The sequence below is a fragment of the Mastacembelus armatus genome, chromosome 24 (genome assembly GCF_900324485.2).
Source record: "Mastacembelus armatus chromosome 24, fMasArm1.2, whole genome shotgun sequence".
NCBI lineage: Eukaryota > Metazoa > Chordata > Actinopteri > Synbranchiformes > Mastacembelidae > Mastacembelus > Mastacembelus armatus.
This window is the reverse complement of record NC_046656.1, coordinates 5,878,839-5,906,424: the sequence shown is the minus strand read 5'-3', so window position 1 is coordinate 5,906,424 and position 27,586 is coordinate 5,878,839. Positions and strand designations below refer to the sequence as shown.

At 38.6% G+C, this 27,586-nt stretch overlaps 1 protein-coding gene and 1 long non-coding RNA gene across 4 annotated transcripts in view; one reads left to right on the top strand and one right to left on the bottom strand.

Moving 5' to 3' along the window:
* Nucleotides 1–27,586, top strand: part of cd2ap (CD2-associated protein) — a 48,290-nt gene that overhangs the window by 14,404 nt on the left and 6,300 nt on the right. For all 3 annotated transcript variants that reach the window (XM_026318407.2, XM_026318409.2, XM_026318408.1), the window contains 14 exons: nt 2,891–3,068; nt 7,516–7,616; nt 8,268–8,394; nt 9,394–9,572; nt 12,346–12,433; nt 12,835–12,929; nt 14,525–14,623; nt 15,029–15,082; nt 15,378–15,425; nt 17,379–17,415; nt 19,610–19,672; nt 23,658–23,790; nt 23,999–24,108; nt 26,508–26,623. In XM_026318407.2, the coding sequence (XP_026174192.1) occupies nt 2,891–3,068; nt 7,516–7,616; nt 8,268–8,394; nt 9,394–9,572; nt 12,346–12,433; nt 12,835–12,929; nt 14,525–14,623; nt 15,029–15,082; nt 15,378–15,425; nt 17,379–17,415; nt 19,610–19,672; nt 23,658–23,790; nt 23,999–24,108; nt 26,508–26,623 (1,428 nt within the window). The remainder of the gene's footprint in view (nt 1–2,890; nt 3,069–7,515; nt 7,617–8,267; nt 8,395–9,393; nt 9,573–12,345; nt 12,434–12,834; nt 12,930–14,524; nt 14,624–15,028; nt 15,083–15,377; nt 15,426–17,378; nt 17,416–19,609; nt 19,673–23,657; nt 23,791–23,998; nt 24,109–26,507; nt 26,624–27,586) is intronic.
* On the bottom strand, nt 13,688–17,758 carry LOC113137067 (uncharacterized). Its single transcript, XR_003296330.2, has 3 exons — nt 15,360–17,758; nt 15,022–15,100; nt 13,688–14,606 (listed from the first exon to the last, which is right to left on the bottom strand). It is a non-coding gene; the product is annotated as an uncharacterized LOC113137067 (long non-coding RNA).

The following is a 27,586-nucleotide window of genomic DNA, read 5'->3' as shown; positions in this document are numbered from 1 at the left end:
GCAACTGAGCACCAATCCATTCTGTCTTTGTTGGCATGTTTAAATAACAACAACGATAATGTCATTTCATAGAATGTGTCTTTAGAAGTTTAGAAATGAGTTATTCACTGTTTCTGGGTGTAGGATCTCTTGGCAACTAACCAGACATTCACACAGCCCCTTGTGTTAACAATGTGTTGTTAGTTCAGGGGTGAGGGTTTGCAGGGGGGGTGCCATAGAAAGAATGCACTATGAGTCCTGGTTGTGCTGAGTATTACGACTAGAGTGTCCTCATTGATGTTTCCAGCCCGTCAACATAAACAAATGACACAAATGGTAGAAAAAAAGCTGCTTGCTCTTTTGATTTTGCAACACCAGCTTCAAGTACACATGGACGCCAGACTTGAAATGAACCAAACAGGACACAGCTGAGAGAGAACCGCTGTTTGGTTTTTGAACTCCTTCTGGATGGTGACACGAGGCGTTGCAGAAAAAGTCAGACCGTAGTCACTAGTAAAAACCAATGCATGTTCTCATTCACACAATCTATTAATGCCTATTGATGCTTTTTTTGAAACAATTATTTAGGCGTTTGGTTTATGTAAACGAATCTCCTGATACAGTTGACTGTGATGGTATTTGCCTAATTAAGGAAAAGAACAACGTTTATATGGCATGTAAATGAGAAATTAAGGTTTTGTAGAGCAGCATGCCAGAACACCTTAAGATTTAAACATTAGTATAAAAAACTTAAAATCAATTTCTCTGTTTTGGTATTTAGTGACGGCATATCAGCGCTGGTTTTGCTTTAAGAGCTTAGGTATTCTGAAGAATTTAGTGGTGTTGGGGACATTTTTGATTTAGAGATAAATACACTGGGTTAAAGCAGTGTGAAGTGATGAAAGTATGGATAAGCTTTTTAGCTCTGAGGACACTGGACCACTGTTGCTGTACCTATGTCTGCCATGACAGGCTTGCTGTGAGAGTCAGGGAGCTTAGACGATTGAGAATCAGATGTCAAGACTTGGGAGAACAAAAGAATTGTTTTTGATGTGCATTCATCAAGCTAGGTGGTTGGTTACAATGGCACTGACATCCAAAAGGACCCAAATGTACAATTGCTGATAGAGATGGCCCAGTCTGTATCAGTATCTGGGGCAGTTTTTCCATATCTTAAACAATCAGCTAAAATAAAATTGATTAAAATTTGTTCCATTAGTTACTGTACTCTACTGTGTGAGGACTGTGCAGGTTGTACTGATTGTGCTCTGTTTGATCTATCATATCATAGATGTATTTTACTGTAGCTCTCATTGTTGTAACACTATGTTAACCTACCTTTTATCTCTTTACAAGAAAACTCTGCCAACATGGATTCCATGTTGAAATTGGCAGTTTTTATATTTATTCATTTTTGAAGCTTTCTTAATGAAAAGAGAAAACAACACGCACACTTCACACAGCATTGGCTCAGGTGTGTGTGAATGTTAGAAAGGCAGGTTTTAAACTTAATCTCTGTGGTTTTCATGTTAAGCAAACACTTGAGTAATTACACAACACTTGAGTGCAATGTCATTAATGTGTGACTCAGGAATCACCACGGGTGTATGTAGTTATCCATATTTGTACTGCTATCATGTCTTGTCATTCTGTGAAAGCAGGCGTCTCTCCCACTACGATCCTCCACAAATTAAAATAAATTGAAGGATGTTCACTTTCTTGGTGATACTCCGTAATATAAGTTTCCCTGTACACATACTTCCTGCTTAGTTAGCATAATTAATGAAGGTGTGATGTGGACGTTGTGGTGCTGTCAGGTAGTTCCCGAGGCTCAATGAATGAGCCAGCAGTTTTACAGCCTGTGTGATGTGACTGGGATCATTAGCAATAGCTAGATATAGCATGAGCTAGCTGCACCTAGCATAATGCTGCATTGAATACAGTTAGTGGTCACCTTACTTCTGGTTTATTCAGTCTCTTTAGGTCGGCAGAATGCTGGTTGTCACCCACATTTCACTTCTCTTTGTGTTGTTTTAAAATTACACACCTTGTTTCACATGTCCTTTTCCCATCTAACTAATGCCTTGGTGGTAATTCTTTGTTAGCACTGCTTGCATTGTCAGCACTCTCTGTATTAGTTACTCTTTCAGCTTACACTTCTTATGTGCATGCAGTAGCTCTTGTATGTAGACTGGATATACACTTTGTTGTCAAAGTGGCAAAATGTTTCTCTGAAACATTCAGAAGTAATCTTGATGACCTTGCTGTGTGATTTGATGTCAGTACTAAGGAGAGATACTTTTTTTTTTTGGTGTGGACATGCAATTATAAACTAGCGACTAATTGCTTTATTAATCACTTTATTAATTGGTTAATTTGTGGTTGTGGGTTGAGGTTAGGAAATCAGGTTCACTGTCAGTGGTCAGGAAGTGAAACATTTAGCAAGCTTGAAACTTTTGTCTGCAACTGAACAAACTACATTCTAAATAAACACATGTTGAAATGATCTTCTAAATTTAAATTCAGCATACCTTTTATCACACATAATCTTTCTATTGACTGAGATATCAGTGAGAAGACAGCATTGCTACGTAGTAATAAAAAAACTCAATGATAAAGTCATTTTTTGTGAATGATAGTAGTCTACAAAGTGAAAGCAGCGTGTAAAATAAGTTTCTTAAAAATCACTTCTTTACCATTTTCAATATAATTTTTATACATTATAGTCTTGAAATAGAACTTTTTATTCCAGGTCATTTAAATGGCATGTGGAAATATGGGAAATAAAGAATGTTAAATTAGTAAATGTACTGATAAGGAGCATGAGCAGTTACAGCATTCAGTATATCTGTACAGAAATGTGAATGTGTGTTTTAGACACCTTGTAGTCAGAATTTTTTTTTTTTTATAGGAGCTGAAGAAGGAATCTAAAGATGTCAAGGAAACAAAGAATGAGCCTAAAGAAGAGCCCACTCAGCTTCAGAAGAGAGACAAGAGCGCAGGGAACGTGGCCAACCTGGTCCAGAGGATGAGCACTATCGGCATCCCGACTGGTGGCTTCCAGCCTCAGCCACCAGCAGCTGCTAAGAGTAAGATTTTTCAGTTTCAGTTTCTACGGTGGCTGACAAGGGCAAACGCTGCAACGGCCAAAACACGTGAAAAAGAGCAACACTACAACAGAAGTGTGCCAGGCCTATTGGGGTACCCCGAACTGAGGGAGGCTATGAACAAAGTTTGGCTAACTTTTAGAGTGGCGAGAGAGATACATGTAGTGATATAAGCAGCCTCTCATTGGGGGAGGAGGGATGGGGGGAATTGGTGCTACCGCCCAGAAATGAGTTTCTGCAGGGCAGGATGTCTGAAGGTTCCTTTTTCCGTTTATTTATTTTTTTAAACGTGGCCATCATATTTACAATACTGTACTTTTATATTACTGTAAAATATGATGGCCAAGTGTTTAAAAAGAAATAAACAGAAGATGTACTTTTTTTATGCTGCCTCTCTAAAACTTAACCAAACTATGTTCATAGCATCCCTCAGTTCGGGGTCCCCCTGCACTTGCATTGTTTCTCTCTTGCATCTGTTTTGGCTGTTGCAGCGTTTCTGTCTTGCATGTGCTTTGGCTGTTAGGACGCATTTGCCCTTCTCGGCCACCATAAGTTTCAGCTGAATAATTGAAAATACAATTGCTGTATCCAGGCAAATTCAATTATCACAGTTATCTTGTGTAAAATGATCTGCAGTCTGTAGTGCTGATTCCTTTGTACCTTTCTAAAATGTGAGCTAGAATAGAATATAAAAGCCAGTAATATAAAAGAGTCCAGACTCCTCTCTCTCCAATGTATTTCCTGCATGGCTATACCTTTTAAACATCAGACAGAAGAATCCGCCAACGCCAATTGTGACACTGCAAACTCATGGAAAATGGTATCAATAAATGTGAGATTCCTGCTTGTAAATTAGTTCAGCTGAAGTACTCAGTGGAGGCACATGCATTCAAATATAAAGATTCTGTTTTTTTTCTCCTGACAGAAGTTTGGTGCTGATTTTTTTTACTGCACGTAATGTTGAAAGATCTAAATTTCTCATGTTAAATCTTGAACAAGTACTTTGAAATATACTAATGCAGGACTGTTTTCCTACGTTTTTCTTGTTACTTGATTACTGCATGTATAGCTGAAGTGTTTGTGTCTGGAGTGAGAAACAGGAGCATTTGGAAGCCCATGAGGAGTTCATGCAGCAAATATCCAGTGTATATACAGCAGGAGACATGTCTTGTCCTTATGGCGATATTGACCAGCACACAGCACATTTTTGTAATGTAATGGATCAGGACCAAACTGCATTATTGTTCTTCTCATTACATATGAATTGTTAATGCCTCTGTTGTGTACTGGAATAGGAATGTACAGAGTGGCAGGATGGTCAGATTCATACTAATTTACAGTGCACTCAGAAGGTATTCAGACCCACTTCACATTTTTCAGTTTTGTTATGTTGCAGCCTGATACTACAATTGTTTTAAACCATTTTTTGTCATTAATCTTCATTCAGTACCACACAATGACAAAGTGAAAACAGAATTTTAGAAATATCTGTAAATTCATTAAAAAGAGAAAACTGAAATATCACATTTACATACGTATTCAGACCCTTTACTCAGTACTTAGCTGAAGCACCTTTGGCAGCAGTTACAGCCTCAAGACCTTTTGGGTATGACACAAGAAGCTTTGCACACCTGGATTGGAGGATTTTCTGCCATTCTTCTTTGCAAATCCTCTCAAGCTCTGTCAGGTTGGATGGGGACCAGTAGACAGCCATGTTCAAGTCTCTCCAGAGATGTTGGACATAGTTCAAGTCAGGACTCTGGCTGGGCCACTCAAGGACATTCATGTCATGTTGGAAGGTGAACCTTTAGCCCAGCCTGAGGTCCTGAGCGCTGGGGAACAGGTTTTCATTGGGGATGTCTCTGTACTTTGCCCCATTCAGCTTTCCCTCAACCCTGACCAGTCTCCCAGTCCCTGCTGCTGAAAAACACCCCCACATCATGGTGCTACCACCACCATGCTTCACTGTTGGGATGGTACTGGGCAGCTGATGAGAGGTGCCTGATTCCCTCCAGACATAACATTTAGAATAGAGACCATACATTTTAACCTTGGTTTCATCAGACCAGTGAATCTTGTTCTTCACTGTCTGATTGTCCTTCAGGTGCTTTTTTTGCAAACTCCAAGCAGCTGTCATGTATTTTACACTGAGGAGAGATTTCCATCTAGCCACTCTGCCATAAAGCTCAGATCAGTGGAGGGCTGCAGTGATGGTTGACCTTTCAGAGCTTTGTCTCATCTCCACACAGGATCTCTGGAGCTCAGTCAGAGAACTACCGGGTTCTTGGTCACCTCTCTTACTAAGACCATTCTCCCATGATTTACAGTGGGTACGGAAAGTATTCAGACCCCTTTAAATTTTTCACTCTTTGTGTCATTGCAGCCATTTGCCAAAATCAAAAAAGTTCATTTTATTTCTCATTAATGTACACTCAGCACCCCATCTTGACAGAAACAAACAGAAATGTAGAAATTTTTGCAAATTTATTAAAAAAGAAAAACTGAAATATCACATGGTCATAAGTATTCAGACCCTTTGCAGTGACACTCATATTTAACTCACATGCTGTCCATTTCTTCTGATCCTCCTTGAGATGGTTCTGCTCCTTCATTGGAGTCCAGCTGTGTTTAATTAAACTGATTGGACTTGATTAGGAAAGGCACACACCTGTCTATATAAGACCTTACAGCTCACAGTGCATGTCAGAGCAAATGAGAATCATGAGGTCGAAGGATCTGCCCAAGGAGCTCAGAGACAGAATTGTGGCAAGGCACAGATCTGGCCAAGGTTACAAAATAATTTCTGCAGCACTCAAGGTTCCTAAGAGCACAGTGGCCTCCATAATCCTCAAATGGAAAAAGTTTGGGACAACCAGAACTCTTCCTAGACCTGGTCGTCCAGCCAAACTGAGCAATCGTGGGAGAAGAGCCTTGGTGAGAGAGGTAAAGAAGAACCCAAAGATCACTGTGGCTGAGCTCCAGAGATGCAGTAGGGAGATGGGAGAAAGTTCCACAAAGTCAACTATCACTGCAGCCCTCCACCAGTCGGGGCTTTATGGCAGAGAGGCCCAACGGAAGCCTCTCCTCAGTGCAAGACACATGAAAGCCCGCATAGAGTTTGCCAAAAAACACATGAAGGACTCCCAGACTATGAGAAATAAGATTCTCTGGTCTGATGAGACCAAGATTGAACTTTTTGGCGTTAATTCTAAGCGGTATGTGTGGAGAAAACCAGGCACTGCTCATCACCTGTCCAATACAATCCCTACAGTGAAACATGGTGGTGGGAGCATCATGTTGTGGGGGTGTTTTTCAGCTGCAGGGACAGGCCGACTGGTTGCAATTGAAGGAAAGATGAATGCGGCCAAGTACCAAGATATCCTGGAAGAAAACCTCTTCCAGAGTGCTCAGGACCTCAGACTGGGCCGAAGGTTCACCTTTCAACAGGACAACGACCCTAAGCACACAGCTAAAATAACAAAGGAGTGGCTTCGGAACAACTCTGTGACCGTTCTTGACTGGCCCAGCCAGAGCCCTGACCTAAACCCAATTGAGCATCTCTGGAGAGACCTGAAAATGGCTGTCCACCAACGTTCGCCATCCAACCTGACAGAACTGGAGAGGATCTGCAAGGAAGAATGGCAGAGGATCCCCAAATCCAGGTGTGAAACACTTGTGGCATCATTCCCAAGAAGACTCATGGCTGTACTAGCTCAAAAGGGAGCTTCTACTCAATACTGAGCACAGGGTCTGAATACTTATGACCATGTGATATTTCAGTTTTTCTTTTTTAATAAATTTGCAAAAATTTCTACATTTCTGTTTTTTTCTGTCAAGATGGGGTGCTGAGTGAACATTAATGAGAAATAAAAGGAACTTTTTTGATTTTGGCAAATGGCTGCAATGACACAAAGAGTGAAAAATTTAAAGGGGTCTGAATACTTTCCGTACCCACTGTATCAGTTTGGCTGGGCGACCAGCTCTTGGAAGATTCCTGGTTGTGCCAAACTTCTTCCATTTGAGTATTAGAGAGGCCACTGTGCTCCTGGGAACCTTCAGTGCAGCAGCATTTGAGTTACCACTTTTTGTTCTTTGGTGGTTTGAGATCAGTATCTGTGCTTGTAGGAAGGGTAGAAGGGTGTGTCTGCTGCTATGCCAATGGCGCACCTTGTAGAGCAGTCCTTGTGGGTGAAATTCTTGATTGCCCTCCCACTTCCTGGATTTACAGCTTGCTTGCTTTCTCACCTGCCATAATTCTCACACTACCCTCCTATGACATAGCAGTGGGGAGGTTGGGGGGGGGAGGAACATACACGTACACACCACACAGCTCTCACTATTTGATCAAAAACACAAACAGCCTGGAACACGTGTACATGTAAAACGAAACGGCAGGTTACTGTTTCCTGACCCGCCTTTGTCTTCACAGAGCCTAAGAAGAGGCAGTGCAAGGCGTTATTCGACTATCAGCCACAGAACGAAGATGAGCTGGAGCTTAAAGTCGGAGACATCATAGAAGTTACAGAAGAGGTACTGTAAACACTGTCATTGACTTTATGGTCTGTAAATATCCAAGGAATCTAACCAGTCACAAAGTCCACTTTCTGATCTAACCATTTCCTTTTGAATGCCAAATGGGACTGCAGTTATTTGTGGCCCCCATTAGCATTTTTAATTGCTGACCTTTTAGGTTGTCTGACTAATTTTACAAATATGTTATATTTTTAAATACTGAAGATACACTGTTATTATATTGCTGGCACACATGGCATAATTTGTGGTTGTGGCAAGGCAAAATGAGACATCTGTGAGCAGAGAGCACCTTGAATGTATGTGTAAAGAGTGGTGCTCTCTGTAGAAGGTCTATGTGTAGCAAATCTCCAGCAGCAGAAAGTATTCATTCAGATTTTGGTACAATGTAATTATGTTTAAGACATTGGTTTTAAACATCCTGGTAAAGTTTCCTATTGTTTCACAGTTTTAATATAGGAATTGACATTTGAAATTCATTTTTTTATGTCCTGCTTTTTTCATCCATTTGTTTGGTTTGTAATACCATGGACTGGGTGTAAAATCCATAGCACATTTTTGTTTGTCTAAAGAGAAGCAAAGGATCTCAGAATCGCCAGCTCTTAAGGTGTGTGAATTGGGCACAGATGATTTTGTTTGTTCTGTGTGCAGGTTGAAGAGGGCTGGTGGAGCGGCAGCTTGAACGGCAAATTGGGACTTTTCCCCTCTAACTTCGTCAAAGAGCTGGATGCCATGGCAGAGGAGGTCGAGTCCAACGACACTGCAGCAGACGAAGCTGGTAAAGACAGAGCCAGAAAACCAGCAAGGTTTCATTAATGTACAGGCTGCAGCTTGGTTGGACATTACACAATTACTGGCATTTTATTTGTAATAAGACACCATAGCAAAACAAAGGTCAAGGCATGTGCATTTGCTGCAGATCAGCAAAGATATGTTTTTTTTTTTTTACTTGTTCAACTATTAGACCTTCATGTGGGTCATGTGCCTTCAAAATGCACTTAACATTCTCAAACACTGTTATCAGCAATACCAGTAAATTCTGTTAGCACTAATTAATTCAGTTCTTCAGGCATTCTCTCTTGGCAGTACTGGAGAACTGTTTATTTTGCTCATGGCCATTCATTTAGTGTCAATAGAATTACTGTGGCTGCGAAGCTGTTCATGTGTGATTGTAGCATGGTAGAAACAAGCCTCAACAAGAGGGCTGGCTGAGGCTTTAATCTACAGCTGGATATTCTGAAGTCTTCTGTCTGCAAGTTATATGGCTGGGAAATACAGCAGCTCGTTTTTAAGTAGCTGGCTATATTTTGTGTGGGTCCACTGTAAATCTAAAGGTCAAAGATTGTATGACTACTACTTTTGATATGTTTAAAAGACACTGAAAAAAGCACAAATGTCAGGACATGTCAAAATTTGTCCAGGCCCCCAAAACCCCCTCAGACCCCAGAGGGTTAATGTGAAGGTATGTTATGTAGTGCTAAAGTATTAATTGTAATACAGGTTTCTGTTTGCTCTGGTAAATTACAGATGTATATAAGAACTGCTTATTTATGTTTTAGATGAATGAATGTTACATTTATATAATTAAGAATGTAGTGCTGTATTTTTGGTTATTCACAGATGCAACTGTAGCACCCTCTGGAGGTGGAAAGATGAATACGATGTGTATTGTCCAGGACAAATCTTACATCCTGTCTTGTACAGAGGGAAAGCAGTAACATGTGACATTTGTGGATTAATTCAGCCTCTGCTCTACTCTGTTACATCCCCTACACAGATGGAAGTGCAATGGAAAACACTCCCACCCCCACATCCCCTCAACCTGCCTCTGGGAATGGAGGTCTTGCTCAGCCCAAGAAGGTCCTAGGCATCGGGTTTGGAGATATTTTCAGAGAAGGGTCAGTCAAACTAAAACACAGAATCCCCACCGCTGAAACAGAGGAAAAGAAGGAGAAAGTAAGTGTAGCGCAAACTCAAAACATACAGTATATGTAACACTAGAGAGCTTGTGTAATTTTAGCAGTGCTGAAGGGAGAATAAGTAACACAAATGCCTGTGGCTCATTGTTGCATGTAAATAGCACAGCTATACTCCCCAGATACCAATTTGGAGATATTGACTATGAAACATTAAAAATATTTTTCAAACATTAATCACTTTTTTTAGAGCAGTTGACTTGTATTGAAAAGTGAGATTACCCAAGCAGTTACAGATGTTTGTAAAGAGAGCACAAAATTAGGATTCGGTATGGCGACATCTGAAAGAGCTTGTGTACTTTTCCACATTTCATTTAAATTGAGATCAGTAGTGCTGCACTGTAGTTGCAGTGGTTGTGAGATCATGAGAGGATGTTTACCTTGTTTGCAAGCCTTATTTAGTGCCAAATAGTTAGAAATAAATTCAATGCACCAAGGTTTTGTAACTATATAATGGACAAAATTCACACAGCATTGCGTGTTTGTTCCTTCTATCTTAATGTGTATATTGGACTAACCTATTGGGTACCGAGGTCGGTTCAATAATTGTATTTCCAGATAAATCACCAAAGATAGTCTGGAAAATTTGAATAACGATTGACAAAACTTATTCCAAATAAAACCTTAAAGTCTCACGGTTCGAATGGTATAAAGCAATTTAGGATTGAATTTTCACAGCTTCTTAATATTTAACAACAGTACAAATACAGTGTCGCATATCGTTTTGTTCGTTAGAATCCATAGAACATAGTGCACCCATGTTTTAGTCCAAAAGACGTATTATTATACCGTAAATCCATAAACCATCGTCCTCCTCATGAAAAGCTGTAATCTGCTTCGTTCTACGGTTGATTTCGCCGTTTATTCAATAAAGTTTGACATAGCAAGCTTCTGTGAACCACATGAGGCCTCAATGAAACATGTTTGTTACGTTTCACAGCGTAACTACCCCTAAAACCAATAGAATTCACACCCGCAGAGCAATATCCAGTCAGGGGGATAGACCAAATTCTATTGACAGTAGAATCAGCCAGTCGCATTGTTTGGCAATGATGACTGACGCATCGTGTAGCCAATGATGAGGCCTTTCAAACGGTATGTTACAGTCTATGGTGGATGACGCATCAGTGGGCTATAAAAAGTCCCCCCCCCTTACTGTAAATGTTGCCTTGACAACACTGGTCAAGCAGCGCTTGACGCTAGAGGGGAAGGGGAGTCATGTTTCACATTTTACAGCACGCCGATAGAAAACTGGGACGCTTTTGCTTCAAACGACACCAAGGTCGTCAATATAACTCTTAAAATGTAAAGACAACAGCTAGTTTAATTTGGGTATGTTTTTTTCGCCCATGCGCCGAAAAAGGGGCGGGGTAGCTAAGTTTAATGACACACTGCAGCACCAGTCCACTACGACATGATAAGCAACATGTCATATTATTTTTTTAAATAAGCTTTTATTGTTTCATTAGCAGTTTACAGAAACAGTCTAACCAAAGGCGTTTTTATGTTTGACCACAAATCTCCCATGTAAATATCATTTGTTCACTGATCTTTTGTTAAACAAGGCATTAAGTTTTTTTTAACTGCAAATTCTGCAGATCAGATGAACTGTGGCTGGCTTACTTTGATGTCTACTTTTATTAAATAAAAACTCCTAAGTTAACTAAACCTTACTCCTAAGTGGGGCTGGCTCTGCAATTATCTCATTTAAACTCAGTAGCATCTATATGAGATGTGTATCACATGTATTCTTTATTTCTGGGTTACGCTTTTGAGAGCTCTGCTGTTTATTGTTTACACTGCAACAACATATCCAGATTCATGAGAGGTTTCTGGTTGTTGTGAATACACTTGTTTCTCTAATCATCAGCACATGTATGTGACAAAATTCAGTTAGGAAGTACTGCCTTTACTTGCCACAGTGTTGCTGTGTGGAAATGATCAGAGTTTTGAAATGAAAGTCCTTGTGAAAAAAATTTGTCTGTTGAATCTTGGGTTTCTGTTTTGACTTTTTTGTCTTGTTCTTTTGGCACTGACATGCAATACACACGCTATGACTGATATAACACTGACATACAGCAAAGAACACAGTTTTATTGCTTAATTAGTTCAGCTCTGCTCTGAAACCTTCCCATATTTTCCTTCTCTCCCCTTCTAACAACCTTCACAGTCTTTCACCACTAACACAGCTTCCTTCACGCTTTACCACTCCTCAAATACCACCACATGCCGCATGCTCTTTCACACTCTCACAGCCTCCAATGTCTCCTTTTGCCTTTGAGTATAATCCACCTACTGCTCTCCCCTCTGCCTGCAGTAATAATAATACCAAGGACGGAGCATGAATTTGAATTTTTTGTTGTTGTACACCTATCTGGTAGTTTAGAGATTAAACCCAATGCTCTATGTTAATTCATGTCAGTACCACAGCACAGTGGTGCCAACAGTACTTTTTTACGTTTTGTATTCATTATTTCCCTGTAGTCTTGCCTGTGACTCATTGCAAGTTGTAACATCAGACATTTCTTGTAAAGCAGAAAAGATCCATTCCTACTGCTGCATTTTTTCTGTAATCCTTTATATTCCTTATGTTCTAGACTCATTATTCAGAAACATTTCTACTTAATAACAGCGAGTCATGTTCAGATGATTCAGACACAAACTCTTCCGTGGTCAGGACTCATATACATTGAGCTACATATCCATTCACTTAAAATGAACCATTTCCATCTGTATGGTTTGCTTCATTTTAGCCAATCCCATCATTACCATCCACTGCAAAGCCCGCCAACTCCAACATGACAGACTTGCAGAAAGCAGATGGAGACAGCAAACCCAAAGGTAAAAGACTAGAAACGTGCTGAAAAAGATGCTTTGACATGTGAAACATGTATTTCATGTCACCAAATCCTTGCTAGTGTGAGAGGAAAACATTTTTATGGTCTGTCTGTCATTAGTACAGCTCTACTGGTAAGTGTGCATAGGAGCAAAAAAAGTGAAAGCTGTAAATACCTAAAATCCCATGTCAAACCCTGTTATTTAAAAAAATAAAATAAAATTTTATGTGTTCGTATAAGATTATAGGATACGGACTTTAACATACCAGGTTTAAGTGTATATATTTGTGGTTGTGCCAGAATAAACAATAATATATGCTCAAAATTTCCTTCTGTGTTTTAGCATGTACACCCCTGTAATATGCATCTCCACTGTAATTGTCCCCATTGTTTTGGTTTCTTCAGCAAAAGAGTGCTGTAAGGTCAGGTTTGCTTTCGAGGCCACAAATGAAGACGAGCTGAGCCTTAAAGAGGGTGATATCGTCCACATCCTGAGCAAGGTAAGTGTCCAGTGCCCTGTGAAATTAATGTTGTGAAGATTAATGACAAAACCTAACCTGGGAAATAAATTTGGAGGTTCCAGTCCAGCCTTTCTCAGACTGATGAAGCCACTTGGATGGGTGGCGAAATGTTTCAGCCTTAAAGAACTGAAAGTCCAGTTGCCATGACTCAACCTCTAGATAACCTCCCCTGGACAACTGAGAATCTTCAGACATTAATGACAAAACAAGACAATGGAGTTTAACTAGCTGAACTGACCTAGTAGATTGAATGTGATCATGTCAGCTTGAAACCTTGTTCCCAACAGCATAATTGTAAATCATAAAATTATATTAATGGTCTAGACAATATTAGGCTGTCCAACATGGGAGAAAGGCTTTGCTCTAGAATGTAATCAGTCTGCTGTCAGCAGTTTCAACCAAACATCGTTTCTAAACTGCTTGCTTTTACTTAGACATTGGCAGGAATCCTTCTTTCAGCAGCTGGATCAAATTTAAAACTCACTAGACTATCCATCACTCTATGCTCCCAGTTTTTAAGTTGGATAAAACATAGTATTGCCCACTACATAAGTTGTCAGCTAACTTTCCCCCCTTTGTTGATTCTTAATGAGTCAAGACTGAGGCCATATCATTGCCAAAGCATATGCCATTTTAGAACTACAGCACAATATCTTGTAGGTATGTATTCTGATCGTTTAAAAAGGGACAAAAAACAACACACAAGGATGTTCAAAATACGAATGGACTTGCAAGCATTTATTTCCTTTTCTGTTAAACTAGTTATTGCAGCAAAATGTGGCAGATTTCCTGCATTTGTCATAAAGTTACACACTGATACCTTTTTATGTGTGACAGGGTATTGTGCACAGTGTGAGAGAGGAAGACCTTGTTTGTATTGCCCAGTCAGATGTGTTCTGAGAAGACATCAGTAATCTCATTAATCATATTGCATATTTTCATTTCCTTTCATGCTTGTTTATGCACTTGCACCCAACTTTGTGGTCATGATTTTGGTGGATGCAAAGTGTCTTATTTCTATCATTAAAGCTTTTTTCTTACAGTATTTTGTATTTATGTTTTTGTATGATATTAATGTTTGAGTGTTTTTCTGTCCTCCTCAGAGTTTTGAGTAGTTTAGCTTAGCATGACATGTTGTCAAGGTGTGATGACTGAGCAGAGAGATATTTAGTAGCAGGACAATGGTGGCATGCAACTGTGACCCAGTTTTTTGGAAAGCTACCACCATCTAGTGGAAACTGTTATATGCTTGTAAAATGAGCCGAAGTGTTAGGTTTTCAGTAGGAACAGATGTACAAATTGTCAACCCAGATTTATTTAGTTTTTACTATACTATACAGCTCTTTTCAAGCCTGTTTTAATGATAGAAATGTCTCTCTCTCCTAACTTTTTCTTACTACAGTAAATAAAAGGTGCTTTGTGGAGTGTTTTTACTCTTGTATCTGTATCTTACTAATCTGCTCAAGGAATAAGTAAGAGGCATATTAGCCAGAAAGATACAGAGCAAATGTCACAGATTGATTACTAAAGTGTTCTCATCATTCACTTATTTTGTTCTGTCCATTCTCCAACAGGATACAGGAGAGCCTGGATGGTGGCGAGGTGAGATTGGTGGAAGAGAAGGCGTCTTCCCTGATAACTTTGTAGTCATTGTTTCTGAAGCAGATAAAGAGGTGAGAAATGAGGAAGGGAGAAGAATTATTATTAGTAGTAGTAGTTGTAGATCTAGTTTTTCTTTTAACTTCCTATTAACAAAAGATGTAATCCATTTACTTTATATTTTGACACTGTATTTTAAATGAATTTATTGTATAAAAAAAAAAGTTTAATGAAGTGAAAACTCTACTTAACATTTAGAAATCTTTCATCTTAGAGTTCTTGTACTAATGATAGATAATACAAATGTTTTTTTTTTTGTTTATTCTGTTTGAAGGCTGAGTCTGATTTCTAATCCCCAGTGTTGTTCATGTTGTTGTGATAGATAGGAAAGCTGTTTGACCTCTCATTACAGAAAGTGATGAGGTTTTTCAAAGACTGTATACATGATTCTGTTCTTTGTCCTTCTGTTCACCTGTCAGACGCTCACACTAAGGGGGTCCGTGAAATCGTCATCTAAGCTGGAATCTGAAGAGGTAAGCTAGCAGTGCCACCTGTGAAAGAAGAAAGTGGCAGAATGTTAGTTGTTCTGCACTTTCACAGTCAATGAGGGGCAGTGAAACCTGAGAGGGCTTTGTGTGTTTTTTCCCATTCCTTCCTACGACAGTAAATTGGCTTTAACATTACAATGTGCTTTGTGCACTTTCTTAATCTTCTGTATGTGCATCTCAATGCTCAATAAATAGATATATTTTCTAGAAAGAGACCAAGCAAAGGTCCCAAATGTATTTCTGAGGTATTGTCGCCATTTACCTTCTGTTCATGTTTCAGGCTCCAACGGCAAGAGGGTCACTGAAATCAAGGCAGGAGTCTGAAGAGGTAAGTTAGCAGTTCCCCCAATGAAAGAAGACCGGTAGGATTCTAGTTCTTCCACTACTGTGTAGCAGAGATCTCACAAGTCATTTTTTGCAAGTCAAAGTCAAGTCTCAAGTCTTTGCAATAGATCCTCAGTCTCTTATGGTTAAAGTGAGGGTTCTGTTACATGCCATCCAGACTGCTTAAAAAACTGCATTGATATATATCTAAGGAATTCAAAGCATGTACTGTACTGCATTATCACCATGCCTTCATTGATTAGCATACAGCATCAGCACTGGTTATTTGTTATAATGAACATAAAATATTTACTCAATTTCTTTTCATATCTGTAATATTCGTCTTTCATCTTAGTACTAAGAAGTTAACTCTGCTTGATGTATTATGTCTGTCACCCCATGATGTATTTTTGTCAAGTAAAAGATACAATTCTTTACATTTTTTGTAGCCAAATACATCATCAGATCATTCTACTACCTTTGATTTTATATATATAGGTTTTGGATATTAAAATCATTTTGTGCTTTCAGAAACCTGGATTCACCTTTAACACAGGATTTTATCTGGAGAACCAATATTATTATGTCATGATGTAAAGGTCTTATCCAGCTTTCTGACCATTCTCTCATGTGCAGCAGCTGAAAAATCTGATGGTTGATGATGAAATTATCAAAACGCTGAATGCACAGAGTTACGTGGTGAACTGTGTCCCCTGCAGATGTCCTCTGGCAGGCTGAGTAGAATACATTGATCTAACATGAGTGCAGAACTTAGTGTTGCTTTGTAATTTGCCTGGTGTCTGTCTCATAAGGTTGAATTGAGGCAAATATTGTGGGTCTGAGATGCATAATTACATTTTGGCAAGACATTTTACTGAATTAACATGATTATATAAACTAGATAGAAAACAGTGTGGCTGTTTCAGGAAATGTTCTCAGTATACCACTCTAAAATTAGAGGGGTGTTATTGTCATGATCGTAATATAATGTATTCTGAGAAGTTAGATATGTTTACGGGTTGAAGAATATATAATATGTGAATTTCTAAAGGGCTATAAGAATCAGTGACAGAAACGGCACCGAAATCAAACGTGGAATCCACTATTGCCTTGCTGCTGTTGCAAAAGGCATTTAAACCAAACTTGCAGTGCACTGCTTAGTTTCCAGTGACACTCTAATAGGAAGAGGCTCTTCATTTTGAGGTTTTGGTCTGGGCCTGGGTGAGTATCTTCCATTTCAGCCAGACGTCTTTGATGCCTTCATTATATGCTTTTAAGGACACACAAAGCCCTGGAAGTCTTACCTAACAGTTTTATTTTCTGTAAAGTACATGTCAGTCAATTCAGTCCATAACATGTCCTAGTAACAAAACTGTCATTTTGCCAGAGTTAAAGTGGAACAGCATCAGTGCCACAGTGGGGTCTTTAAGTTACAGTCTGCTCTTAGTCTAGTCTCATTCTGTTAGTTGCTGTTGCTGTGCTGTCTGACTGCAGAGAGCTCTACAGATGAGATAAGAGAAAATATATGTATTGTAATCACTCGGCTGGTGCAAATAAGAACCATCGTAGAGCATTTGTTTTGCCAAAAAGCATGTAGTGTTATTTTTCCACATACAGGCTGGCTATTGTAGTTGAAGTCAGTATCATATGGTCCTACTGGATACTGGAATACTCAAAATGTATACATATACTTTTATCAATATTAAGACAAGAGGCTTCACATTATAGCAAGATCTTTACATTTTTGCAATTTTTACTTGGCTTTATCTATAAATCTAAGAAGTATGTTTTTCTTCCTATTTAAAGGTTTCTGTTCTGGATTTTCTCTGTTTAGAAAAACCTGTTGTCTGTTTCTTCTTTCATCCAGGTTGGGGTTTCTATATTTGAGATAGTGTGAGTCATCATCCACTTCAATCTCACCCTCAGCTCTATCTCTTCTCTGTTTGCATTCTCTTAGAAACCGAAGAAGCCGCCTCCACCATCAAAAAGCATAGGTAAGGCTGTCTATGGAGAAAGCATATAATAAAGTTAGAACAATAACTTTATGCCCTTACTGAGCTTAAAGCTTTGTGGGTATGATCGTTGTTGATGTGTGACTTCACTTTAAGCTTGATCAGAAAATATCCGCCTGTGTTTCTAAGTCTTACTTCCCTGGCACTGTAAATATATATAAAAATACATTTATTTATAAGCGTCCAGTGGTTTAATTTTAACACAACTTCAAGTATAATGAAATTTAACATTTAAAAATTAGACTAAATATACTTTTAGAAAATATACAAAAAATCTATATATTTTTTTTCCACTTGGGGAATGTGGAGTTATTGGCACAACAGAATAAATTCTAAAGTAGCCTACATATAGTTTTGGTACATTCAAACTACACAGTATTACTAGTACTTACGAGCACGAGCATGGACAGCCAAAAATAAGAATCAATGGGCACAGGAGAGAAATCGAGCTGTGGGGTCAGGAGAATGAGTGAAGAACAGGGCAGGTGTCCTGGTGAGATAGTTATGTACTTCGGAGACTTACCAAAAATATACTTTTCACTATATTTCAACACAAATACACTTTGTAACATTTTTAGCAGACTTTATATACTAAAAGTTTAATTTAAGTATAAGACAATATTCATTTTTCACTTAGGTCCCTTTTATTATCACTTTATCATTCTTATAAAAATAAAATAACCTTGGTCACTGAAAATGTCTTCCTGCAGATACTGTGTAAATGTATATGGACATGATCACACTCATGTGGTAACATGTGGCATCAGCGGAAGTTTGTGTAAAACGGGTATCCCCCAACCCAGTGCTCTTGCTAGAGACCAACACCAAGCTACAATGAAAAAAATGACATACCCCTGGCACAATTTGAGAAACATTGGCCATGGTTTTGGCCATGATTTGGAACATGTAGAACACATGTGTGCCCTTTTTAAAATCATAAAGACAATTGCATTCACTAAAAATGCTATTTGACCACTTTCTTTATAAAGATAAGATCATTCAATGTTCCATTTATGCTGCATCCTTGTTCATCACCCCTTGTCGCTCCCACAGCAACAGGAGGCAGATGTTGAACTGAAGTAGGTCATGGTACACAAGGCCATCATTCTGTCATAATGCACTTAGCATATACTGTATATTTTAGTTTGAGGTTATCTGCAGGGGGTAGCAAAGACAAAAGTCCCAAAGGGGTGTAATAACTAAATACTCTGACCAGTCAGCAAGAATAGTTCGGACCCCTGATTGTGGTATGTTTCATGAAGGTTTCACTGCACACTTTGTTCCACAGTGAACAAACAATCACACCTTGATGTGCAATTAGTTAAGAAATTTGCCAGATTTGCACTAAAGTATAATGTAGCAGTGTAGGGCATATATTGTGTATGTACTTAATTGCTATGTTGCGTAATATTAGCTTGAATTTCATTAATCTATAGGGTACTTCATGTTTTGTTTTCATTATTTTCATTTTTGATCTTTTAATATATTTAGAAGGTTTTTACTATTTGTTTTTACTTCAGTCATAAACCCATTTGTACACTGCCTTTTGCTACTTTAATGCCTAAATTTCACCATGGGCATTTATAATACCGCTAAGAACAGGCAGTGACCACATTACCTAAGGAGATATAAACATGATAAGGTCAGGTGACTGGTTTCTTCATATTAAGATGTGAATAAAAGGCACCACTGCTTTTTTTTTTTGTACTGTAAAAGAAGTGGTGCTTGATATCAACACTAACATCTACAGTTTCCAAAAAGCACCCTTGGGTCTCTGTGCATTCTCCTGCCTACACAGGAAGTAACACAGAATTTGCATTTGTCTTTCTACCAGTTCATGCTCGTGCTTTGCAGCCTTGTGTGTTTCTGTTTTCTAGACATGAGTGAATATGTGCTTGTGCACAACTTCCTGTCTGTGTTGAGATTTTTGTAAACTGGGTGTTGCACAGACAAAAAAACCCACAGACAGTAGGGTATCTTTTGTGCCAGATATAAATGGATCTAAATGTGTGTCTGGCAGAAGATAGTGTGTAGGCGAGTGTGGGTGCTTGTCAGACAGCTTGTTTTTTTTTTTTTTTTGTTCTTGTGAAAATGTGTTCTTAATATTGTCTGTTGAGCCTTAAATCAGTCTGGTCAGATAGGTGAAGTGACTTTTGGACCATGTTTCATTTTAAAGCTCTCAAACCGGAGGTTCCCAGTGCTGACAAGAAGCCTCATCCCATCAAGATGGAGGACAGAGGTACAACCATTTCCATACATTTTTTTTTTACCATTCCAAATTTATACACTCCCCACATTTTTTTCCAATTTTGAAAAACTTTTACTACACTGCATATTCTTCTGGTTTAAGTATTTTCATTCTTCCTACTTCTGATTTTGGAGCCACAGCTTTCATCTCTCAACTCGCACTGCTCTCCCACCAAGTATTCTTGGTGTGACTAGCAGTGCTGGAAGACATTAGCACAGTCTCTTACTAAAGAAATTTGCACTGCTCCTCTTTACTGTTATCTCCTTTGCTATTCAAATACTCAAAAATTGATATTGGGGTGATGTTGATGCTTCGCTCTGGGAAGTTGCTCAGCACCCCTGAGGAGGGTGGTGGTTCGGTGTTTCAAATTGTAATAATTAATGTAATGTAATAGTAAGTTAAAAAACTGTCAAGGAAAAGACAACCGACCTTGAACAACGCCTAATTTATAAGTACCCAGAAAGGTTATTGGTGGTTGGGTATCACTACTTTTTGGATATGGGGTATTTTACAAATATTTCAGATGCATTTCTGATTTATTTCTTGACTGGTGTATTTAAGTCCAAGTATTAAAAATCAGCGAACACAGGAACCCATGTTATGAAACTCACAAAGCACACATGCTATATTATACATTTGCTCTAAAAATACAGGATAAAGGAAATAAGTGTTTTCACTGGGGGGAAACTTTGCAGGGTTCAACCAGTGCCATAGAAATAATTAATGGTATGATTTCTTACAGAGTACAGGTAGTTTCATATAAGTGCTTTGTTTATATTGAAAGTGAAATTTCAGTGAGGTTAAGTAGCAACAGGCTAATAGTCACATCTTCCAGGTCGTGATGAGCAGTAATTTTTTCAACACTGTCACTTTAGCATCTGTTGTCTGCTCATATCGCAAATAGAGCAGAAGGCAAAGGCAAAGGCAAATTTATTTGTATAGCACCTTTCATACACTACGCAATTCAAAGTGCTTTACAAGGCATACAATTACATTAAAAGCATTAAAAGCATTGAAAGAGCGTTTAAAATAAAGACATTCAACATAAAATAAATTTAAATCAAGTAAAGTAAATTAAAATAAAACATAAAAGCACATTAAGAAAACAAAGATAACAATTATTCGAAGGCAGCAGTAAACAACAGTGTTTTCAGTCCTGATTTGAATGAGCTGACAGTTGGAGCAGACCTCAGGTGTTCAGGAAGTTTGTTCCACAAGTGAGGAGCGTAGTGACTAAATGCTGCTTCACTTTGTTTGGTTCTGGTTCTGGGAACACACAATAGACCTGTCCCAGATGACCTGAGGGGTCTGGAAACCTCATAGGGAACCAATATATCTTGGATATATTTTGGTCCACAACCATTTAGTGCTTTATAAACTAGCAATAAAATTTTAAAATCTATCCTTTGACTAACGGGAAGCCAGTGTAGTGATCTGAGAACTGGTGTGATATGGTCCAGTTTCTTGGTGTTTGTAAGGACTCTGGCAGCAGCATTCTGGATTAGCTGCAGCTGCCTGATTGACTTTTTGCTAAGACCTGTGAACAAGCCATTACAATAATCTAACCTACTGAAGATAAATGCGTGAACAAGTTTTTCTGCATCTTGTGTAGACAGAAAACCTTTTATTCTAGCAATGTTTTTCAGGTGGTAATAGGAAGATTTAGTGATGGATTTTATGTGGTTGTTAAAATTCAGGTCTGAGTCAATGATTACACCAAGGTTTCTGGCTTGATTTGTAGCTTTCAATGACATGGAGTCAAGGTGAGCAATGACCTTTGACCTTTCATTTTTGGGGCCAAAAACAATCACTTCTGTCTTGTCTGTATTAAGCTGGAGAAAATTCTGGCACATCCATTCTTTGACTTGATTAATACACTCACATAATGAAATTAGAGGACTATAATCATGAGATGATACTGATATATAAATTTGGGTGTCATCTGCATAGGTATGGTAGTCAATGTTGTAGTATTCCATAATCTGAGCAAGGGGCAGCATGTAGATATTGAATAAGAGAGGACCAAGAATAGACCCCTGAGGAACCCCACATTTCATTTTTGTTCGCTCAGACTCATAGTTACCAAGTGAGACAAAATAGTCTCTATCTTGTAAGTAAGATTTTAGCCAATTTAACACTGAGCCAGTAACTCCCACCCAAGCTTCTAGTCTATGAAGCAGCACATCATGATCAACTGTGTCAAATGCAGCACTGAGATCCAGTAGTACTAAAACAGAGGTTTTGGACTCATCATTATTTAAATGTAAATCATTTAAAATTTTAATAAGTGCAGTCTCTGTGCTGTGGTGTGCACGAAATCCAGACTGAAGTGCATTAAAAAGATTGTTTTGTACCATAAATCTGTGAATTTGTTGAGAAACTACTTTTTCAATTATTTTTCCCAGAAATGGAAGATTTGATATTGGCCTGTAGTTACTTACTGCTGAAGCATCTAGATTAGGCTTTTTAAGAAGAGGTTTTATAACAGCAGTTTTTAAGGCCTGGGGAGACTGCCCTGACTGAAGAGAACTATTGACAATCTGCAATACATCTGGAGCTAAGCTGTTAAAAACATTTTTAAAAAAATTTGTTGGTAAAATATCAAGGCAGCATGATGTAGATTTTAATTGTAGAAGCGTTTCTGCCAGAGCTCTGTGATCAAGGAGATCAAAATGTTCTAGATTCACTGGAGAAAAAGGAGGCACAGATGATATTGTCATGTTCCTAGGACTGCAGCTAGAGATAGTTTGTCTTATCTTTAATATTTTGTCTGTGAAAAAGGCTGCAAAATCATTGCATGACTTTTTGGACAGTAGTTCAGAAGGAAAAGAGGGTGCTGGGTTTGTGAGTCTGTCTACAACAGAAAACAATGCGCGGGCATTATTGCTGTTTCTATTGATAACCTCTGAGAAAAATGATTGCCTTGCATTTTTTAGTTTTTGGTTATAGTGTTGAAGACTCTCTTTGTACAAGTCGAAATGAACCTGGAGTTTGGTTTTTCGCCACCTACGTTCTGCTTGTCTGCATATTCTTTTCTGAATTTTAACCACTGTGGCTTTTCTCCAAGGTGACTTTGACTTTTTTCTTGCAGAAAGTCTCCTCTCTACCACAGCACCCACAGGGTTTGATATTGGCACCCTTAGATTCAATTTTAATATGTGTGCTTTAACCTTTTCTGACACACTAAAGTGCAGATGCATGTGCCCACTCACCCTCTCTCTTCCTCTGCTTCACACTCAAAATCTTTTGTGTCCAAGTCTTCACTTTAGCAGTTGGTGGTATGATCAGCAGTTAGATGGTTCCATCACACTTGATGTCTCTGTCTTCACTGTTGCTGCGTTGTTGTTGTTTCTTCTGCCTTTCCGTCAGACTGCTTCTGCACTCTTGCTCGTTACATCAGCCTCTGCTTCCTCTTTTCTTCCTTGTGTTCATTTGCTTGAATGTCCTGGGGGACATGAGATCTTTTTTTCCAGAGTCCCACAAGGCTTACTAAAGTTCAGTGTAGAGAGACAGGCAAAAACAGAAACGATTACTTACTTACTGGCAACTGGTTTTGAATAAGGATTATTTTAAGATAAATGCATATTTTGTTAAAAGGAAATAGCCCTGAAATCTTTAAATAATCACATTATTTAACAAACAGCTTATTGGCATGTCTTGTTACTTATATCCTTGAGTCATTATCCCTTTAAGACTGGATGCAACATTTGCATGTACTCTATATACTATTAGGAGTGACTGCAATGTTTGCATGCTTCTTCCGTGGATGTTTTAAGGAGACATGGTTCTTAACTTTGCAGAATTATCATATATTGTCACTAAAGTATCTCAATCTTACCACTAAAGCTCGTCTCTACTACTTTCATTTTTTTTAAATTGTCTTTCTGCTTATTTGTTTTTATTTATTTTCCTTGTATTGTGGGCAGTTTCACTGTTGTGATTTTTTGTTGTTTTTTTTTTTTTTTTTTGATCCCAGATCACAAACCATCCAAGCCTGCAGCACCAGTGGTCCCACCCAAGAAGCCAATCCCCCCTCCAGGGAAAGGCAGACTGGGAGGTATCCCACCAAAGAGGCCAGACAAGCCTCTTGCCCCCTCACCTAACCTAAAGTAAGTCTATTCACCTGTCAGTTCACCATTTCTGAACGCTACAGTCGTTTTACACTACAAATCTTTTCTCTTGTATAGTTGTGTATTCAAAGAGGAAAGGGTTTAAAAAGTATAATGCACAGTAATGACTGGTGACTTGATCTTTTTAGTGCATAAATGTAGGAGTTTAGTCAATAAATGCTTTTCCATTTCTCCTTTTTAACTGCAGCCACAATGGAGAGGTGCCTTCCACGCGACCAAGGTCCGAATTGGAGCCATTGTTACCCACCAAACCCAAAACACTCTCTGGGGACTGGGGGGACAAGTCCACAGATTTCGGTATGGATATATACATATTACTTCCGTTTATACAGGTAGAGCCCTGAACAATCAAGGAGGTTGCTGTCTTTCAGCATTTACTTCACTGTGAATCGAGACTCCTAGAATCGGATCCAAATCACAAGATTGAGGGAGTAGTGGAAGGACAAAAAGAATTTTGTGTTCTGTGGTTAGTTTTTTGACAAACCGTGTTAAAAAAAATATCAGTCGATCACATCCTTAGTTCTGCATAATGGATGACAGTAAATTCAAAGCTATTCTGTGGGTTTGGATGTTTTAAAGAACAGTATCTCCAAAATAATTGTGACAAGTGGGAGAAATATTGCTTATTAACTCTTGCAACTCAGAGAAAATTGATCACTACATCAGTATGCAAATGTGCCTTCAAAAAATAGTGAAAAAGTGAGAAAGGGAAGTGTATCTACAATAACTCAGCTAAAATCAAAATAGCTCAGTGCAAGTTTGAGAGACATAAAAGCCTGGTAACAGGCTGCTAAAACTTCACACCCGAGGCCAGTCTGGCATTCATCACCTCTTGGAACCTAAAAAGTCAATCACACAGGGTGTCCGCGGATCCTTAAAAAGTCTTAAATTCCATATTATAAAACTAAGGCCTTAATTAGCATTAAAATGTCTTAAATTCGCGTTTCAAAGGTCTTAAAATGAAATCTAACAGACCCCATATAGAAGATTATTTGAAAGCCTTTCGCGTATTTGTTATGCAGAACGAAATAGGCGGAACCAACTAAAATACGCGTTTGAGGGGAGTTTATTTAACACATGCTTTCCGGCAGCTGCGTGAACTGCGGGGAAAGTTTCAGCATTAGTCTTTTGCCATGGGTAAATGTAAATTGAATGACAATTGGTTACAAAACCCTAATTTTGCGCCGTGGTTAAGTCCAGTTCGTGGCGACGTGTTCGAGGTCCGGTGCAGGCTGTGCAAAAAAAAGTAAAACTCAGAACAATGGGTATGAAAGCTTTGGAGACCCACATGCGGTGTGAATAAGACAAAGCGGCTGCGGAAACCTGTCGGAAAACACCTGGCATTTTATTTTTGTTTTACTCAATGAATCAAACGGTGTGTAAACAGTTTATATCAATAAACAGTGTGTTATGGGAATTGGTTGTATTGTGGGATGTTTTATTTTATTTCTACAAAATTGGTCTTAAATTTCATTCAGTGTGGTATTAAAAAGGTCTTAAAAAGTCTTAAATCTAGCTCTTAGAAACCTGCAGATACCCTGATCACAGGCATTGCTTTCTAACTGTAGCACTTTATAACTGGATAGGAGCATAGTGTTGTTACACAACAGTCAGCCTAGATTTTCAGTGCATAAAAATTTTTTATGATTTATCCTTTCCATTATGTGATCATTTGAACACACTTGGGAAAAAAACTGTGTCAGGTTAGTATGAATATTCATTTACCTGCATTCCCTGTATTTTGTAACAATGGCCTTTTCCACTTTCCTCTCAGCTGCAGAGAGAACCATGCAATTTTCTCTGCTGTGTGTGCTGTCGGGTTTTAGTTACATTAGGGAAAGCACAGTAACACATTTTCATTTTCTGTTTGTAATGAATTATACCTGCATCATTCTCTTTTTTGATTGGTGTTAAAGCTTTTGATGAAACTTAATCACTGTGATGTTTCACATTAAAAGCCCTTTGAAGGCTTAAAGAACATAATCCTTTCTTTTCCTGGCAGACTTCTAATGCAAAGCATCTGCATGAATGTGCTTTCTCACTGATAGCAGCTCAACAGCGAAATAGAGGTGTTTGGAGTTAATTGGTAAATAAAACTAAATTCGATTTAGTTTGCCATGGCTGTGTTTTTGTACTGAAATACATATTAGAATAGCTATATTAAGAATAGATGCATTAGATGCAATTTTATTCTTGACCATGCAGCAAATGGGGAAAAGAAAAATCTTCCCCTTCACTGGTCAACAGGTCCACCAAGAAAAAACAACTAAAAAAACATGCATGCCATTGCCTGTGCATGGTGATAATCCATTTGAATGGCCATGTCCAAAACACCTTCAATAGATCATGATTAGAGTATGACATTAGGAGGAGGTGGTAAATGGGTGTTAAAAGAAACTACAGAAACAAAGGGTTGTTTCAACACAGATCTTTAATCTTCTTTGACCCAACCATCCTTTTACAGAGGGAAAGGTGAAAAGCAGAATAATTAACATTTTTGTGCTGCTGCACACTTAATAGTTAAAGTTTTATCCTGTTGTTGAAATTATCAGATATTATAGAACATGCTGTTAATTAAGCATTAACATGATCTCACCTTTTCAAACCAGGGCTTAAAATAAATATAAACACCTGTAGGTATGGTTCAGTTTACAGTAATATCTATTTCTCTGCTGCTCTTATCTTGTCCTCAACAGATCTGATGAGTTTTGATGAGTTGTCGTCTACCTCTGAGAAGCTCTCTCACCCTACTGCTAACCGACCAAAGATGCCTGGCAGGAGGCTGCCTGCCCAGTTTGGTGGAGGGCATTCGGTGAGGATGCATATTCATACACAGATCATAGTAGTACAGCTAGAGTTGTATTCACATCAGGATGCCTATGCATGTCAGCATGAGATAAATCATTTCAGGTCAGATGTACTTTTTGAACATTATTCCCTAATGGTTAAAATGAAACTTCTGAAGATTATCAGCTCTGTATTAGCTGCATCACATCAAACGTGGAGAATATTCCTGTTAAACTTTTATGCATATTGCATTGTACTTTTATGAACATACAATCAGTCACCTAGATACAAACAGCTGTAGTCTAAAACTCTTGATTTAAACTTAGGGCTTTCTAATCAAAAAACAGGTTACCAAGATGTTCCTTTTCTGACAGTGCCATCCTGTTGATGCTACAGGCACTTTTTTGTTTAGTAAATTTAGATTTTCATGCTCAACTTCACCTGCAGCACAACATGCATTTATAACAGCTTTATTCATGCTGCTGTGTCTTTTTATATATCAGGTCGGTTTTTTCTTCTTCTCAATCATTTCCATGAATTTCCTTCATCTCTGATCGCTCTCTTTAACCTGTCACCCTCTTTCTCACACACACACACACACACACTCACACACTCACTAACTCTGGCACACAAGGATGTGTGAAGTGGCGTCAGCTTTTTCCATTTTTTTTCATCACCAGTAGCACATTTTATAAGAACATGGATCCACAATTTGCACTTTGACAGCCCCTTTCTCACCACATGAGGTGGTGAAACACCCACTTGATGGCAACCTTCATAGCTGCCTTCCTCTTCTCTAATCATCTCCGAGCTGTGATTTGGGTCAAAATATCGGCCCGCCACACTGGTCCAAATAATTGTATAGTCGTGTTGCTGTGGATAGGCTCTGTCCTGAGTGTTAGCAGAATGTTGTTGCTGTTAGAAAATGTTCATCATTGAGATTAGCCAGTCAAGAATTTGTAACTCAAATAAAGATCTTAATGTCAGC